The sequence below is a fragment of the Calidris pugnax genome, unplaced genomic scaffold (assembly GCF_001431845.1).
Source record: "Calidris pugnax isolate Ruff unplaced genomic scaffold, ASM143184v1 scaffold4, whole genome shotgun sequence".
NCBI classification, from domain to species: Eukaryota; Metazoa; Chordata; class Aves; order Charadriiformes; family Scolopacidae; genus Calidris; species Calidris pugnax.
Genome location: NW_015090781.1, coordinates 1,777,978 through 1,794,329, shown reverse-complemented (window position 1 = coordinate 1,794,329; position 16,352 = coordinate 1,777,978). Strand labels below are relative to the sequence as shown.

General features: G+C 67.1%; 4 protein-coding genes across 6 annotated transcripts; 3 read left to right on the top strand and 1 right to left on the bottom strand.

The window, feature by feature from the left end:
• UBTD1 (ubiquitin domain containing 1) lies at positions 1–5,147 on the top strand. Its single transcript, XM_014958174.1, has 3 exons — positions 1–160; positions 3,853–4,080; positions 4,312–5,147. The coding sequence occupies exons 1-3, from the start codon at positions 94–96 to the stop codon at positions 4,695–4,697; spliced, it is 681 nt and encodes a 226-aa protein (XP_014813660.1). The 5' UTR covers positions 1–93; the 3' UTR covers positions 4,698–5,147.
• Positions 5,148–6,388: 1,241 nt separating this feature from the next.
• On the top strand, positions 6,389–9,040 carry ANKRD2 (ankyrin repeat domain 2 (stretch responsive muscle)). 3 transcript variants are annotated; one of them, XM_014958339.1, is made up of 9 exons: positions 6,389–6,553; positions 6,905–7,018; positions 7,103–7,264; positions 7,453–7,560; positions 7,709–7,807; positions 8,034–8,132; positions 8,269–8,367; positions 8,621–8,719; positions 8,812–9,040. In XM_014958339.1, the coding sequence occupies exons 1-9, from the start codon at positions 6,467–6,469 to the stop codon at positions 8,914–8,916; spliced, it is 972 nt and encodes a 323-aa protein (XP_014813825.1). In that variant the 5' UTR covers positions 6,389–6,466; the 3' UTR covers positions 8,917–9,040. The 3 variants fall into 3 exon arrangements, with proteins under 3 accessions (XP_014813825.1, XP_014813816.1, XP_014813831.1); XM_014958330.1 differs by having other exon boundaries at positions 6,905–7,264; XM_014958345.1 differs by lacking the exon at positions 8,621–8,719 and having other exon boundaries at positions 6,905–7,264.
• An 813-nt stretch (positions 9,041–9,853) lies between these two features.
• HOGA1 (4-hydroxy-2-oxoglutarate aldolase 1) lies at positions 9,854–14,193 on the top strand. Its single transcript, XM_014958198.1, has 7 exons — positions 9,854–10,113; positions 11,743–11,871; positions 11,949–12,076; positions 12,190–12,324; positions 12,495–12,591; positions 13,112–13,245; positions 13,793–14,193. The coding sequence occupies exons 1-7, from the start codon at positions 9,882–9,884 to the stop codon at positions 13,940–13,942; spliced, it is 1,005 nt and encodes a 334-aa protein (XP_014813684.1). The 5' UTR covers positions 9,854–9,881; the 3' UTR covers positions 13,943–14,193.
• A 77-nt stretch (positions 14,194–14,270) lies between these two features.
• On the bottom strand, positions 14,271–16,274 carry LOC106897510 (MORN repeat-containing protein 4). The gene is made up of 4 exons (XM_014958186.1): positions 16,133–16,274; positions 15,889–16,003; positions 15,689–15,798; positions 14,271–15,532 (listed from the first exon to the last, which is right to left on the bottom strand). The coding sequence occupies exons 1-4, from the start codon at positions 16,197–16,199 to the stop codon at positions 15,384–15,386; spliced, it is 441 nt and encodes a 146-aa protein (XP_014813672.1). The 5' UTR covers positions 16,200–16,274; the 3' UTR covers positions 14,271–15,383.
• Positions 16,275–16,352: the final 78 nt, after the last annotated feature.

Below are 16,352 nucleotides of genomic sequence, written 5' to 3'. Positions count from 1 at the left end.
CGGGGCGGCTGCACGGCGCCGGGCCCCCGCGGTCGGGCGCAGCGCGGAACCGTCCCGGCCCCATGCCGAGCGCCGCCGTCGTTAAGCCCCGCCATGGGCGGCTGCGTGGGGCGGCAGCGCCGGGAACGGCCCGCCGCCGGGAACACCCGCAAGCGAGCAGGTGAGTGGGGCCGGGCCCACCGGGGCCGTCCCGCCGGGGAGCCCTCGGGATCGCGGGCACCGGGGGTGGGGGGGTCCCCGTGCACCCTGGGGGGAGGGTGGGCACCGGAGAGGCACGGTCCGTGGGTGCGGGGGGGGATCCTGTCCCGTGCACACCCCCGGCAGCCGTTCTGTGCCCCCGGGGCTCCCCGGGCACCGGGGGTTCCCGTCCGGGAGCGGGCAGGTACCGCGGCGCCCAGGGGGGTTTGCAGGGTCAGGGCCGGGGAGCACGGAGCGTCCCGCCCGGTCCCTGCCTCCTCCCGGGGGGTGCAGGGTGGGGGGTGGTCCCGGTTTGTGGTCGGTAGTGTCCCCCCGACGCCCTGCTCGCCCCGGGGCCGGTGCTGCCCGTACACCGGGGCGCTGCCGACGGGCACAACCCCGGCCCCGCTCCCCTAGGGCTTCGGGAGGTGCCGGGAACCGGGTATGGAGCGGCTGTGCCCGTCCCGAGGGGGTGTTAGAGCCGCCCCCGGGGTTACCGGCAGCCGAATCCCCCGGTGCTGTGAGGTGCTTCCCCGGGAGGGTCCCGGAGGCCACGGGGATGGGCACGGCTACCTGCCGGCAGAGAGGACGTGGGCCGGTGGGGGTGAATCACGCCTGCCTCCCCCCTCGCCCTCCTCCCCGGTGGGTCGGTGCAATCGCAGCCGGTAATTACCGTGTTTATGGCAAAGCAGGGGTAGGCGGCGGGAGAGGAGGAGCAGGAAGCGTGTGCCCGGGAACGGGGCGCCCTGGCCCTCGCCCGCAGCGGGGATGCAGGCGGGAGGGAGGGAGGGAGGGAGGGAGTTCTTCCCGTGGGATGGTGGTGCCCGCTCTGGCAACGTGCCTGGGGTGCCGTGGGTGCTGGCTGGGATTGGGTTGATGGCCCCCTGTGCAGCCCCCCAGCTTGCTGTCCCACCACGCTCTGGCACCCAGGGGTGCAGGTGCCAGCAAGTCCTGGGGTCTCCAGATGTTGCCTCCTACCTCGGGGCTGCCGTGGCTGTGGGGGTTGATCCCAACATCTGGATCCGTGTGCTCACCTCCTGTGCCGGGCAACAGCTGGCCACGGAGCCTGCGTCTCCATCGCTGCCACTCACTCCCTGCCAGGCTCTGCTGGGATGGGCCATGGTCTTCTCCTGGTGCCCCTGTGTCCGCAGCAGCTGCCGCTTTCACAGAATCACAGAACTGTCTGGGTTGGAAGAGACCTTTAGGATCATCTAGTCCAACCAGCAACCTCACTCTGACCAAAAAAACCACCCCTGCTTTCTCACAGTGTGTCCCTTCCCGGGGGAAGCGGGGTGTCCCCGGTGCCGGGGTGCTCACGCTGGCTCCCATCCTTGCTTGCGTGGCTCCACCGGCCCCTGGGAGCCCCCCGACAGGCCGTGGAGGATGAAGCAAGGCTGCTGCTGCCCTCGCCCGCAGTGCGGGGACACAGCCCCGGGCCAGCAGGTCCCAGCGCGTGAGGACCTGCCATCGGCGAGGAGGGTGCTCTGCCTGCTTGTCTCAGCTGCCCTGCCAAGGAGCCCTCCTGCCCTGGCTGGGGCTTGCTGTGACCCCCTCCCGAGGGGTCCTGCTGGGGCTCCCCACAGGAGGTGACAGCGTTGTCCCTGGGGCGGCCAGCCTGCTGCAGCAGGAGGAGCGGGGGATGCTGGTGGCCTGCAGCATCCCTGGCCTGGGGGGGACCAGCTGGCACCACTGGAAGCGATGTCATCTGGCTGGTATCTCCTCCAGGACCTGCCAGCTGGGGATACCCAAGGCTCTGACCGGGGCAGGGGACCCCCTGGGGCGCAGCCTTCTGCCTGGGGGGGTCCCCGCTCTGCGGCACCACGAGGAAGGGGGGGGCTGAGCCACAGGCAGGGTGCTGCAGGCACAGGGCAGGAGGCAGGCAGGCTGCCAGCCAGATCCTGTTGGCTCGAGCCTGGGCGCAGCGAGTGGCCGGACCTGTCCGGCGATGCTGCCGTGGAGAGTTGCACAAGGGGCCAGGAATAGAGAGCGGCAGGAGGTGATTAGAGGCTGCGGGGCCTGGCTGGGCGGCAGCAATAAATAGACGAGGCTTAAGTCCCTGCCTACCTGGGCACGGCTGCCGGGCACGCCTGCCCGTGTGGGGCAGCCACAGCCTGTCCCCGCTCCCTGCCGTAGCCGAGCCCCGCGGCTCCGATCCTGCTGCCTCCCCCCCGGGGCCAGTCTCTTCCCTTTGCTGCCAGCGAAGCCAGAGGGATGGTGCTGGCTGGCAACCCTGCTGTGCGCCACGGGCTCAGCTGCGAGGGTGCCTGCCCGGCCTTGGTGGCCGCAGCAGCGTGGAGACGTGGTCCTGACGGTGTCCTTGGGGCTGGCCGTGACCGCTGCTCTGCCGTCCTCCCGGGGCAGGTGCTGCCTCCGACCTTGCTCTATCCTGCGGTGCTGCAAATCCCTCCTGCCCGCCACCGTGACTGCTGAATCGGCAGCGCTGGCTGCGGCCCGCTGCCCTCGCTCCTCCTGGGATGATGCTACCCAGCAGGGATGCTCAGTGTCCCGCCCGGGGGTGGCCCAGCTCCTGTACCCCATGGGGGACCCCTGGGGTGGGTGCCACGTGTCGTATCCCACTCTGGAACAGGCACTCACTGGGAGAGCGGGTGCTGTGCTGGCTCCAGTGGTCTTGCACGGGGGTGGGGATGAGGCTGGTACAAAATAAAGGTTATGTAGTGCCTTGTGTCACCACACGCTCGCCCAGGGAAAGCTGCCTGGGGAATGTGGCTCAGCCTGCAGCTGGCAGCGGGGGCTGTGCCCAGTGGCTGGGGTGTGTGACATCACCTTGTGATGGTGATGGTCACGGTGCGGTGAAGGTCACGGTGCGAGCACAGGAGTCCTTCCTGCCCGGCTGGGGCTCCGCATCCCCCCGTGTCCCGTCCCTGCAGGAAGGGTGCTGGCTGGTCACCCCAGAGAGAGGGGCGGCAGGAAGGAGCTGTTGTCACTCATTGTCCCCTGCTCAGCTGGGAGTGACAACAGCTCCTTCCTGCCCCACGCTTCCCACCCAGCTGTGGGGCTGACAGGATGGGGCTGTTCCCACGGGGCTGCAGCCTGGCGTAGGGAGGGCAGGGTGGTGTGGGGCTGGCGTGGGGGGTACGTGGGTACAAGGTTGGGGGCCGTTTCATGGAGAGCCTGCTGAGTTCAGCTGCTGCAGGCTGGCAGCCCCCCATCCTGGTGAATCCCCCTGCCCTCTGGGTGCTGTGTCCCTGCTGTCTTGTCCAGAGCTGGTCCCTGCCACCCTGGGGTGGGCAGAGAGGACCGAGAAGTCCTGCCCCTTGCCCTGCCAGGGCTGCAGCTCAGTCCCTGTAATCCCCTTCCCACTCAGACTCACCAGCTTATTTCCTGGCTAATTCCACAGGCTATAAATACTGCTCTGCCTCAAAGGGCCCTGAGGCCCTACGGCTACCCCATGGGGCAGGGACTGGTCCCTTTACCATGGGGGCAAGAGCCTGTGTCCCTCCTGGGGGCAAGGGGTGCCACTTGGGAAGGGGGCTGCTATGGGGCCAGTGGGACCTTGGGCAGGTTTGCCCTGGCCGTGCTGGGCAAGGTGGTCCCTTGGACACTGCTGTGTATGGTGCGAGGGGTCCCCAGGAGCCCCTGGGGGTGGGGAGATGGGGGACTTGGGGTCCAAGGGGGAACCTCTCCCTTGGCTGAACATCCCCCTCCCCTCCCCAGGCCGCAATGAGCCCCTGAAGAAGGAGCGTCCAAAGTGGAAGAGCGACTACCCCATGACGGACGGGCAGCTGCGCAGCAAGAGGGATGAGTTTTGGGACACAGCACCTGCCTTTGAGGGACGTAAGGAGATCTGGGATGCCCTAAAGGCAGCTGCCTATGCCGTGGAGGCCAATGACCACAGCCTGGCCCAGGCCATCCTCGATGGAGCCAGCATCACCCTGCCCCACGGTGAGGAATGGCCATGGGGGTGCGGGTGGGGTGGGTGCTGCCCCATATCTGGGCTCATGGGGGTCCCAGGTTGGAGAGGAGAGTGGTTCCCTCCACAGGCTGCCATCTGTGGAGCTCAGCCCAGCCAAGGACGGCAAGGCAGGCTCTGCCCCACTGCCTGGGGTGTCCCTGTCCCCTTTTGGGTGGTCTTTGGGGATGCCCAACCGCAGCATCTCACCCTGCTGTCCCCAGGGTCCCTGACGGAGTGCTACGATGAGCTGGGCAACCGGTACCAGCTGCCCGTCTACTGCCTGGCTCCTCCGGTCAACCTGATCCTGGAGCGGAGCGAGGAGGAGGCGGCGGAACCAGCCGAGCCCCTGCCCAACGCCCGCCGGGAGTTCGCCCTCAAGGTGCGTCTCTCCACCGGGAAGGACCTGCGGCTCAGCGCCAGCATGGGCGACACCATCGGGCAGCTGAAGAAGCAGCTGCAGGCGCAGGAGGGCATCGACTTGGCCTGGCAGCGCTGGTTCTTCTCGGGCAAGCTGCTCACTGACCGCACGCGGCTGCAGGAGACCAAGATCCAGAAGGATTTTGTCGTGCAAGTGATCGTCAACCAGCCCCTGCCACCGAGGAACTGACCCCCCTCTCCCCCCCAACACTGGTTGCAGGGAGGGGGGCTGGGGGCAGTGGCACTTCTGGGGATGCACCGTGTTGTGTCCCAGCCCTGCCAGAGCGGGGGCAGCCCCTGCTCCCCCCTCCCTCACCCGCCAGGCTGCCCCCCAACCTGGGTGACCCCCCCCACGGAAGGACTGTGCGGGGCTGTGGGGCTGCGGTGGCTCCTCTGGGCTGGGGACACGAGCAGGTGCTGCCTTTGCTGAAGAGGTTTGAGACCAAATGTCTCCGGGGGGGTCGGTGCAGCTGGGGCCCCGCTGCTGGGCTGTGCCGGTGGGGAGAGGCCATGACCTGCTGGGCTCCAGCTCCCCCTGGCCAGGAGGCCCTGGGCTTGGTGGTGCTGGGCTTGGTGGAGATGTCTCCCCTCTGTACATAGTCTGTATTTATCAATAAAGCCTTTTCATCCTTCCCCTGTCCCTGGGGCACGCTGGGGGCCTGTCACCTGCAGCCCCAGGAGGTCCCAGTGCCTGTCCTACGTCTGTTTCCCATGTCAGCATGGGCACCAGGAGATCCTGGTGGTCCTGCCTCTGCTCCCTGGTGCCACCCTGTCCCGCCAGCCCTAGGTGCTCTCCCTGCACCCTTCCCCAGAGCTGCTGGCATTGTCCCACTGCCATCCTGCCTGCGTGCTGGGGAGGGTGGCCACCACCTCCCTTCCCGGGTGCTCCTCTCTGGAGGTTTCAGCCCGTGTCTGTCCCGGGGCCGGGTCGGATGGTTCCAGGAGCACCTTTGCAGCTGCCGTTGCCCATCTGGGTGAAAACAGCACGTTTCTGCAGCCGGAGGCTGGGACACCCAAGGGTGTCGCTGAGAACTGCCCCGAAGGGTGACAGTGACGTGTCACCATCTGTCTTTCCCCCAGGTCTTGTGCCGGGAGCCGGTGCCCAGCGCATTAACTGTCCCGGCACAGGGAAGCACCGGCCTCATCTTACAAAGGGGGAGAGCAAAGCCCAGGGGGGCCTGAATGATGTCCCCGCTGCCAGGAATAGCTGCCGGCTCTGCCTGCTGGCCCCACGTGAGGCTGGCCGGGCTGCCCGTGCGTGGCGGGGGAGGCCAGGCGCCCACCGGGACCCTGGCAGGGTTGCTGGGGATGCTCCCCACCTGAGGTCATCCTCCAAAGTGGTGTGGATGGGCTACAGCTCCTGCTGTCACATGCTGCTGGCTGAGAGGTTTGGGGGGGCCCCATTGCCTGCCTTCGTGGAGGGCAGCAACCCCCACCACCACCCCCCCTGGGTGTCAGGGAGCCGTGGGAGATGCCGGTGGGTGCTGCAGCATCTGGTTGCATGGGGATGAGGTGACAAGAGACATGGGGAGCATCCCAACCACTCGGGGCAGGTGGCACAGGACCCATGAGGTGACCCTGTCCTGTGTCCCTGCTCTACTGAGCCTCTCTGGAGCAGCTGCTATGGACTGTGGGCACCCCAGCTCCCCACAGCCTGCGTGGGGGTCCTGGGCAGCCTGTGGGGGGGCCGTGGGTCTCTTTAAGAGGGTGCCAGACCAGGGAGGTGAGCCAGGGCCACCAGAAAGCAGGAGGGTGAGCTCATGGCAAAGCTGCCCCAGTCATGTGGAGCAGCCACAGCTGTCGGTGCCCTTGGGCCGTGGGACAGAGGGGCCGGGGACATAAAGCCCCACGGCCAGCGGAGCCGCCGGCAGCATCGGGAGCCAGGGCTGGGTGCTCCCTGCCCGTGGCGGTGGGGAGGAGAAGACATATCCTGCACGGGGTCCTGCGCTGCGGGCAGACATGGAGCTGGCAGACATGGAGCTGGATGTGCAACGGGCCAAGGAGATCATCGAGCAGAAGCTGGCAGAAGAGGAGGAGGAGAAGAAGGTGGGTCCGTAGGGCAGGACCACCTGCCCGGGCTGCAGCAGGGACCTGCCTTGCGCTGTCTCCATCCTTAGGGACTCGGATGTGAGGAGGCTGGCAGCAACCCTGCCATCCCGGGGGACGTAGCAGGGTGGCCAAGGGCTCTCAGGGGCATCAGGTTCCACACCCGGGAGCTCTTGCCCGAGGCAGAGCCAAGCAGCAGGCAGGTGCCCAGCTTGTCAAATAGGGCGGGTGGGCAAGCACAAGCCCAGGGGCTGCTGGGCATCCTGTAGGCTGGGGACAGAGGTGGTGGGGTGGCTCTGTGCCCACCCAGGACCATGCAGCCCCCCCACCCCTCACCCCATGCCCACGCAGCAACTCCAAGTGGATGGCACACGGGAGCCACCGGCCGTGGAGCGGATGAGCACACCTGAGCTGGAGGAGGAGAAACACCGTGGCCCCAGGAACCGGGGCCTCGAGGCCGTTAAGGTGAGGGGTGTCGGAGTGTTGGGGGGCCCGGGCACAGCTGGGCATGGAGAAGACAAACGGGGTGCTGCACGTTGCTCCCCCCAGGGCCAGGAGCGGGTGCGGAAGAGCTCGGTGGACCTGCGGCGGGAGATCATCGATGTGGGGAGCATCCAGCGCCTCATCGAGCTCCGCAAGCAGCGCCGGCAGCGCCGGGAGGAGCGGGCGGCCACCCCCGAACCCCCCCCGCCACCTGAGCCCCTGGAGATCGTACGTCAGGGGATCCCAGGGTGCGGGAGGGGGGCTGCTGGGACAGAGGCTGGAGCCCCCACGGGCCAGCCCTTGGGTCACCCTGCCAGCTGGGAACCTCCCTGGGGAAGCAGGGTAGGGGGCCTCCCGTGTCGTCCCCCCTCCTGCACCCCTGGGGTGCCCCAGCCCTGAGCCCACCCTGCCACCAGGATGGTCCCGTGGAGCCAGAGACCTTCCTGCGAGCCGCCGTCCAGGGCAAGATGCACATCATCGAGAAGTTTCTGGCGGATGGTGGCCCCCCCGACACGTGTGATGAGGTAGCATCCCACCCCCCACCTGCCACCGTGCCGTGCCATGCCCCCCGTGCCTGCTGGTGGTGGCTGCTCCCCCCGCCCCGGGATGGGGTACAGCCAGGAGGGGACAGGGAAATGGATCCCATCACCCAGGGGGCACCTCATCCCCCAGTTCCACCGCACGGCCCTGCACCGCTCCTCGCTGGAGGGACACATGGACATCCTGCAGAAGCTGTTGGACAGTGGGGCCACCGTCGACTTCAGGGACCGGGTGAGGCCAGACCCTGCCCCCGGCTCCGTGCCAGCCCAAGCCTCCGGGCATGGCATGGCTGGAACAACAGTGGTGCTGGGGTCCCTGCAGTGGAGCTGTGCTGTCCCCACGGCTGGGGTGGCCACAGGCAGAGCTCTGCCAGCCCAGCCTGGGCACGGGGACCAGCTGGGGTGGGGAATGGACACGGGGTGGGGGTTTGTGATGTGATGTGGCTCCGTGTGTGCAGCTGGACTGCACCGCTGTGCACTGGGCCTGCCGGGGAGGGCACCTGGATGCCGTCAAGCTGCTGCAGGACCGCGGGGCAGACCTCAACCTGAAGGACAAGGTGTGTGGGGCAGAGCCTGAGGGTACAGGGCTGTGCCAGGGGGCATGGGTATGCCCGGGGAGCCAGAGCTGGCCCTGTGCTGGGCGAGCAGGGGTGGGTGCTGATTCCCTCTGGTGTCCATCTCCTTTCCCCAAAGCTGCTCAGCACCCCCCTCCACGTTGCCACCCGGACCGGGCACCCTGACATTGTGGAGCATCTCATCCACTGCGGCGTGGACATCAACTCCCCGGACAGGGTGAGTGCCGTGGCCGTGCAGCCAGCACTGGGAGGGCAGCCCTGATCCCTCCTCCCTCAGCTGACCCCTCCAGGGGCTCCCAGCACCCGCAGCAGGGCACGTCCCTGCCCTGGGGTGCCAGCAGTTGCAGCCAGGGTTGGGGTGGGCATCGTGTCCCTTATCCCCATCAGACGGTGGGTGTGCAGGGAGCTGGGGAGCAGGGCTGGGGATGGGCAGGGTGTCCCTGTCCCCAGCCAGGCTGTGTCTCTGGCAGGAAGGCGACACAGCGCTGCACGATGCCACGCGGCTCAGCCGCTATAAGATCATTAAAATGCTGATCCTGCACGGGGCCGACATGATGGCCAAGAACCAGGTGAGCGGTGGGGACCAGCACAAGGGCCACTTGCTGCCCCACCACCACCCTGCACCACCCTGGTCCCAGCCTCCCTCTGCTCACTCTTGCAGGCTGGCAAGACCCCGACGGACCTGGTGCAGCAGTGGCAGGTGGACACACGCCAGGCGCTGGAGACCAAGGAGCAGCCACAGAGGGAGATGGAGGTCCTTGCGTGATGGCGCTGGGCAGGGACCAGGGGGCTGGGCTTGGCTCCACAGAGCAAGACCCAGCCAAGACTTGTCTGTGTCTTAGCTGATATGGTTTAGTGATGGGGTTTTTTTGTCATTGTTACGTTGGTGGTTGGACGAGATGATCTGAAAGGTCCCTTCCAACCCAAACAATTCTGTGATTCTACGATTCTGTGTCAATAAAAGCCAACAAAGAGCAGCGTTTGGCTCTGGGGAGCTGTGGGGCTGGGTTAGCCAGCAGCGTGGACATCCCCTGCCTCCTAGAAGAGGGACTCCTGTGGCAGTGACATCGTGGGGCCAGGACAGGAGTGGTCCAAGGGTGGGACTCCTCACTGTGGGATGCCCTGGTGGCTGGCAGAGCTTCAAAGTCCCACCTGGGCAAACTCAGGGAGGACGAGGGCGTACTGGAGGTTGCATTGGGAGAACAGCAACCTGACCCAGCTGGAGCCATCCCTGGGGAGACACAGCGGCCCCTTTTTTGCTGAGTCTTATGCTCATTGCTCCCTTCCCAGAAATGCTCCCGCTCGCCCCTTCGGGCGAGCGGGAGCATTTCTGGGGAGGGAGCAATGAGAACTAGAGGCACTCGGTGAGCACCCCTTTACAGGGGAGAGCGGGAGCATTTCTGGGGAGGGATCATCATCACCCAGAGAAGACAAACACTCCCCACAGCCCTGGGACCCCCTGCAACGCCTGGTCCCTTCCTGGCCCTGCAGCCCAACCCCATGGGTGGCGGACAGATGGCTTCCAGGGCTGGCAAGCGGAAGGGAAAGCAACCAGGGCTCGTTTTAGAGGGGGTGCCGAGCTCCTGTGGCCAACTCCTGGAGGGGAGAGAGCACCCTGAGCTCACCCAGTACCACCCCCATCCCCCACCGGGTCGCAAGTCCCTCACGTGCCCCATCAAACATTAACAGCCCCTCAGCAGGACGTGCAGCACGGCCGGCAGCAGCACCACCATGGTGGTGCTCAGCGCCCGTCTCCTCTCTCCCCTCCTGCCCACCCTGGCAGCTCTGTGCCGGGCACCCCCACGGCAGCACCGGGGGCTCAGCAGCCCCTCTGGATCGGGGCACTCGCTCAACCTCGGGGGCATCTTCCCACCCCTCGCCACCCCCTTCTCACCCATGCAGGAGGTGGACTATGCCCAGCTGGAGGGCAACCTGCGCCGCTACGCCAGCATCCCCTTCCGAGGTAAGCGCTGCCCCTCTCCAGGCGGGCTCCTGCCAGACCCCTGCCTGCCCCAGGGGCTGCGTGGCAGCGGGCAGGCAGCCTGACGGCTTCCCAAGGGTGCTCAGCCCCTCGGGTGACACACCTGGGGCCCTTCACACGGCCAATGCCCAGGCACACGCGTGTGTCCTTGCACACACTCCTCCCACCACACTCCAGTGCGTGCTTGCACACACACTTCACGTGTGCAGGCTTGTAAATATCATAGAATAGAATCATAGGATGGTTAGAGTTGGAAGGGACCTTAAAGACCATCCAGTTCCAACCCCCTGCCCTGGGCAGGGACACCTCCCACCAGACCAGGTTGCTCCAAGCCCCATCCAGCCTGGCCTTGAACCCCTCCAGGGATGGGGCAGCCACAGCTTCTCTGGGCAACCTGGGCCAGGCTCTCACCACCCTCACAAGAAAGAATTTCTTTCTGGAATCTCATCTAAATCTCCCCTCTTTCAATTTAAAACCATTACTCCTCATCCTATGGCTCCACTCCCTGACCAAGAGTCCCTCCCCATCTCTCCTGTAGTCCCTTCAGGTACTGGAAGGCCGTTAGAAGGTCTCCCCGGAGCCTTCTCTTCTCCAGGCTGAACACCCCCAACTCTCTCAGCCTGTCCTCACAGCAGAGGGGCTCCAGCCCTCTGAGCATCTTCATGCCCCCCCCCACTGGACCCGTTCCAAGAGGTCCATGTCCTTCCTGTGCTGAGGACTCCAGAGCTGGACACAGCACTCCAGGTGGGGTCTCACCAGAGCAGAGCAGAGGGGTAGAATCCCCTCCCTGGCCCTGCTGGCCACACTTCCTTTGATGCAGCCCAGGATGTGGGTGGGTTTCTGGGCTGCCAAGCGCACATTGCACTGGCATATCCTTCCAGGATGGGGTTGGCTTTCTGGGCTGCCAAGTGTGCATTTCACTGATATATCCTCCACACACAGCTGCAGGTTTGCACCTCCCCTCTCTGCCCCATAGCTGTGCTTGCCTGGCTGCAGGGACAGGGACAGGAGAGGGCACGGTGTGGCCTGGAGAGCTCTGTCTGTGCTCCCAGGGGCAAGGAAGAGAGGGAGGATGATGGGGACACCCAACCCTCCTGGCACCCTGGAGCCCTGGATGCTGGCAGCACTGGGCTGGAGCTGGCCCCTCTGTGCCGGTGGCACTGGCAGGATACCAAGGAAAGGGTCTGTGTGTCCCAGCCAGGGACAGGGTGGCACATTCTGGCTGCAGTCACCAATAAACCCTTTGCTGGTGATGCTGTGTGGGGCAGGTCCTGGGGATGGAGTGTGCTCAGCCCACAGGGTGCGTGCATGGCACGCAAGAGGGTGCCTGGGTAAGGGGTGGCACCACCATCCCCTGCATCAGTGCAGGGAGGCTGGGCACTGTCATCTGGGGGACACACACCAACCTGTGCCCTTTGTGGGGCACCCCAGGGATTTGCGTGCCACCCATGGGAATCTCCTGGCCCCAGGGGGCTGCTGGACACTGGCATCAGGCTGCTCTCAGTGCCTGGTGTCCACCCAGAAGTGGGGTGTAGGGAGGGCAGGGACAGCCACCCTGTGGGCACCCTGCTCCCGTGCCCAAGCGCTGCCCTGCCCACGCTTGTGTTTCAGGGCTGGTGGTACTGGGCTCCAACGGGGAGTACCCCTACCTGGCACCCCGGGAGCGGCTGGAGGTGGTGAGCTGCGTGCGCCGGGCTCTGCCCAGGGACCGCCTGCTGCTGGCCGGCTCGGGCTGCGAATGTGAGTGCCCACACGGGCAGCATGGGGGCTGTGCCTCCCCTCCAAGGGCTCCCCTCACCCCTCTGCCTCCTCCCCAGCCACCCAGGCCACCATCGAGCTGACGGTCAGCATGGCAGAGGCAGGGGCTGACGTGGCGCTGGTCGTCACACCCTGCTATTACCGGGGAGGCATGACCAGCGCTGCCCTGGTCCAGCACTACACGGAGGTGAGCCGTGCCCCGTGCCCACTGGCAGTCCCGGCTGGGACAGCGGGATGGGGAGCATGTGCCTCCTGTCCCCAACCCACCCCAGCTGCTGAGCTCTGCCCGGCTGCCCACAGGTCGCCGACGCATCCCCCATCCCCGTGGTGCTCTACAGTGTCCCTGCCAACACCGGCCTGGACCTGCCCCTGGAGGCCGTCCTCACCCTGGCTCAGCACCCCAACATCGTCGGGATCAAGGACAGCGGTGGGGACGTGAGTGGGGCAAGGCTTTCCTGGGGCTGGCTGCCACCAAACCTGGCCCTGAGCTGGGACCAGAGGAGCTGGCACTTGCAGCCCTTCCATGGGCCTCGGGGATGCCGCACGACACCCATGGGGGGTGATGTGGTAGTGCCCACCCTGGGGCACAGCATCTCTCTCCCCAGATCACCCGCATGGGGCTGATGGTCCACAAGACACGGCAGGAGGATTTCCAGGTGCTGGCGGGATCGGCTGGCTTCCTGCTGGCCAGCTATGCCCTGGGTAGGTGCTGCAGCCCCTGCTGGGCCCGGGGGCACGGTGTCCTTGTCCTTGGGTAGGGACTGGCAGCCATGCAGGGGGAGGCAGGCGAGAGGTGGCGATGCCTGGGAAGTGCTGGCTGGGCACAGGATGCCAAGCTGGCTGCCAACGTATTGGTGTCCCCAGGTGCCTCTGGGGGGGTCTGCGCCCTCGCCAATGTGTTGGGGGCCCCACTGTGCCAGCTGGACCGTCTGTGCCGGGAGGGCCACTGGCAGGAGGCCCGCGACCACCCGCATGGGGCTGATGGTCCACAAGACACGGCAGGAGGATTTCCAGGTGCTGGCGGGATCGGCTGGCTTCCTGCTGGCCAGCTATGCCCTGGGTAGGTGCTGCAGCCCCTGCTGGGCCCGGGGGCACGGTGTCCTTGTCCTTGGGTAGGGACTGGCAGCCAGGCAGGGGGAGGCTGGCGAGAGGTGGCGATGCCTGGGAAGTGCTGGCTGGGCACAGGATGCCAAGCTGGCTGCCAACGTATTGGTGTCCCCAGGTGCCTCTGGGGGGGTCTGCGCCCTCGCCAATGTGTTGGGGGCCCCACTGTGCCAGCTGGACCGTCTGTGCCGGGAGGGCCACTGGCAGGAGGCCCGCGACCTGCAGCACCGGCTCATCGAGCCCAACACGGCGGTGAGCGAGCATCGCCCCCCCGGGATGCTGAGGGGTCGGGGTGCTGGGACTGGGGGCATGGCAGAGCTGGGGGCAAAGGATGGAGGTCCCTAGGGCTGGGGGGGGGGTTGGAGGGGTGGTCCAGGGGGGACAGGATGGCACAGCACCCAGTTGGCGAGCCAAGCCGGGCTGGAGGCAGTGGGGTGGGGAATGCCAGCCTCGTCGTGCCAGGAACAGAGTGTCCACTGGCAGCAGGCACCTGCCTGCCCCCCGGCGGGAGCCCTGCTGGCTATTTATAAGCGGTGATGTGGGGAAGAGCTTCTCCTCCTCCTCCCCCAGGCCCCCACCGCGCTGCAGGGTGGCCCATCCCTGCCACAAAGAGCTTGCTGTGCCCCAGGGATGCTCCCCAGCCTGGCCATGCTCTGTGCCCTCACCCCCCGTGGGGGGGCTCTCCATGGGGGGCTGCAGCCACTCTGCCCCCTGCCCAGCCCTGCAGCCCCCCATGGGGCCGGGGTGGGAGCCCAGGGAGCCAGCAAGGACCCCCCCCCCCCAACCCTCCTTCCCGCAGGTCACACGCCAGTTTGGGATCCCGGGGCTGAAGAAGGCCATGGAGTGGTTCGGCTATTATGGGGGTCCCTGCCGCGCCCCCCTGCCCCCCCTGAGCCCCACACAGGTTGAGGAGCTAAGAGGCACCTTCAGAGCCAACGGCTGGCTGTGAGGGCTCTGCGCTGGGAAGGCATGGGAGCCAGGGACCCCGGGAGCCGGGGACGTGGTGGGGCCACTGGGATGTGGCCAGGAGAAACCCACCCCCCCCTCCTTCCTGCCCTGAGCAGAGCGGGCAGGGGGGATGCCCAACACCCCCCCGGCCACCTCTGCGTCCCCCACCAGCCCTCAGGATCCTGCCATCCCCACCTGGGAAGGAATGGATCCCGGGGCTGTGAGCCAGGAATAAACCCACTGTTTCCCCCCCCCCCGTGTCTGCAGTCCTGCCCGTGCACGCAGCCCCCCGCCCCAGTCCCTGCTCCTGGCAAAAAAGGACACAGCCCTGGGTGTTTGGCAACGTGGTTTACTCAGCTGAGGCCCATGCAGGCGGCAGCGCAAGGCAGGGTCACGGCAAGGCACGGGACCGGTGCGGGCACAGACTGGCAGGGGGGGCACGGCCCCTGCAGCCCACTCCCAGGCTGCGAGGGCTGCCGGGACCCCCGTGCCACGGCCAGCCTGACCCCACCGGGGGTGAAGGTGAGCACACAGCAGGGAGATGAAGGATGCATGCGGGGGGAGGGGGGTAAGACGGGGAGCCGTGTGCCCCCTGCCCACCCTCTCTGCCCCCTCACCATGCCCCTATCCCCTCCTCAGGCCCCCTGCTCCAGCCCTGCTCGTGCCCCTCATCCCAGGCTCTGGCTGAGCCTACTCCTTGCTCGCCATCACTCCTGCCTGCTCCCGGTGCGCAGCTGGCACAGGCCAGTCTGGGCATCCCCCCGACCCCCTTGGCAGGGATGCTGCTGCAGATGTCCCCTAGGGCAGTGGGTGGGCTGGATTGGCACAGGGATGAGGGGGGCACAGCCCCATCAGCTGGCCCCAAGAGCAGGCTGGGTCCTTTGGAGGCACCACGTCACCCTGCCCAAGGCAGGCCAGGGGATGGGCGGCTACCCGGAGCCGAGGGCACAGGCCAGGGGGTGCCCACCCTGCCTCAGGACCAGGGTAAGGGAAGAGAGCCAGGAGCTGCCCCTCTGCGGGCATGTGGTCCAGCCAGCAACCCACGGCCAAGGCACCCTGGCAGTGGGGTCAGGGCCCAGCCCCAGCCCCTACGCCCCAACTCTGTCCCCCGTGGCTGGCTGGCAGTCCCGGTGGGCTGCAGCCTTCCCAAGGGGGCAGAAGGGCTGGGCCCTGGCTGCTCCAGCGGGTGCCAGGGCTACAGTCAGAGAGAGAAGGCACCACGGCACTTGGGTGGAGAGCGGGGGGGCCCTGTCCCCCCACTGGCAGGGGTTCAGCGAGGGGGCTTGGTGTGGGCACCTGGCCCCGCCAAGGCTGGGCGGCCGGCAGGCAGAGGGCAGGGAGACACCCAGCGGTGTCACGTCCCCGGTCCCAGGGGAAGCGGGGCCAGCCAATGCCCAGTGTGGGGGTCCCCACCGCAGCGGGAGGGGGGACGCAGGGCATCGTCAAGCCATCAGGTTGTGGGCAGACTTGGAGGCGCCCTGGGCCCTCTGGATGATGGCCGGACACTTCTCCCGCCGCAGCAGCTTGTTGTTCTCGAAGAAGCCCTCGTTGCGGGGCACCCCGTGCGAGCCGTCGGGGAAGGTCAGGAGACCTGGGAAGGGAAGGGCCAGGAGTGATGGGATGGGGGAGCAGCACCCACCGGGGCTGGGGGGGCTGGAGGGACGGAGGAGGAGATGCCGGATGGGGGACGTGCTGAGCCGGGACCCCGCGGGGCTGTGGGTGCCACACTGCTCTGCCGGGCACTCACCAAAGCCATACACGCGCCCGCCTTTGAACTCGCCCTCAAAGGTCATGTTGTCGCAGCGGGTGAAGACGCCGACGCCGTTGAACTTGCCCTGGACAAACTCCCCCTCGTACCTGTGCGGGAGCAGCTCCTGAGGCAGCAGCTCCCCGGGGCAAGGGGGGGTGCCCAAGGTGGGGGTGCGTACATGGGGGTGCCATGCTCACCTGGAGCCGTCAGAGAAGGTGAGCACCCCGCAGCCGTGGAAGAGCCCGTTCTCAAAGTGCCCCACGTAAGCGGTGCCATCAGCGAAGGTCAGCTGCCCGACGCCGTGCCTGCGGCCTAGGAGAGGACAGAACATGGAGATGGATGGAGAGAGGCAGGGATTGCCCCAGCGTGGTGCTGGGCAGGGACGGGGGGGCTGCTGGGACCCCGGCGCAGGCAGCACCACCCCCTCCCACCCTGTCTCACCTTCCTTCCACTCGCCGCGGTACTCCTCGCCGTTGGAATAGGTGAAGGAGCCTTTGGTGAGGGTCATGGCGACAGCCTAAGGCAGCGCAGGACAGGAGCTGGCAGGGAGAGGGGCAGAGGGGGCTGCTGGGTGGGGGGCAGAGCCCAGGGTCATCCAGCACCCCCCACGTCCCCTCGGCTCACTGGGAGACACGGCTCTGCCCGGGGGATGGCTCTGCAG

Bases quoted from the DNA above. Each gene is read 5' to 3' on its own strand.
- UBTD1 (XM_014958174.1), top strand. From the start codon at position 94: ATGGGCGGCTGCGTGGGGCGGCAGCGCCGGGAACGGCCCGCCGCCGGG. The intron at 161-3,852 runs GTGAGTGGGGCC...TCCCCTCCCCAG, and splicing joins GAACACCCGCAAGCGAGCAG to GCCGCAATGAGCCCCTGAAG. The intron at 4,081-4,311 runs GTGAGGAATGGC...TGCTGTCCCCAG, and splicing joins CAGCATCACCCTGCCCCACG to GGTCCCTGACGGAGTGCTAC.
- ANKRD2 (XM_014958330.1), top strand. From the start codon at position 6,467: ATGGAGCTGGCAGACATGGAGCTGGATGTGCAACGGGCCAAGGAGATC. The intron at 7,808-8,033 runs GTGAGGCCAGAC...CCGTGTGTGCAG, and splicing joins CCGTCGACTTCAGGGACCGG to CTGGACTGCACCGCTGTGCA. The intron at 8,368-8,620 runs GTGAGTGCCGTG...TGTCTCTGGCAG, and splicing joins ACATCAACTCCCCGGACAGG to GAAGGCGACACAGCGCTGCA.
- HOGA1 (XM_014958198.1), top strand. From the start codon at position 9,882: ATGGTGGTGCTCAGCGCCCGTCTCCTCTCTCCCCTCCTGCCCACCCTG. The intron at 10,114-11,742 runs GTAAGCGCTGCC...CTTGTGTTTCAG, and splicing joins CGCCAGCATCCCCTTCCGAG to GGCTGGTGGTACTGGGCTCC. The intron at 13,246-13,792 runs GTGAGCGAGCAT...TCCTTCCCGCAG, and splicing joins TCATCGAGCCCAACACGGCG to GTCACACGCCAGTTTGGGAT.
- LOC106897510 (XM_014958186.1), bottom strand. From the start codon at position 16,199: ATGACCCTCACCAAAGGCTCCTTCACCTATTCCAACGGCGAGGAGTAC. The intron at 16,004-16,132 runs GTGAGACAGGGT...GTCCTCTCCTAG, and splicing joins CCGCGGCGAGTGGAAGGAAG to GCCGCAGGCACGGCGTCGGG. The intron at 15,533-15,688 runs GTGAGTGCCCGG...TTCCCTTCCCAG, and splicing joins CGGGCGCGTGTATGGCTTTG to GTCTCCTGACCTTCCCCGAC.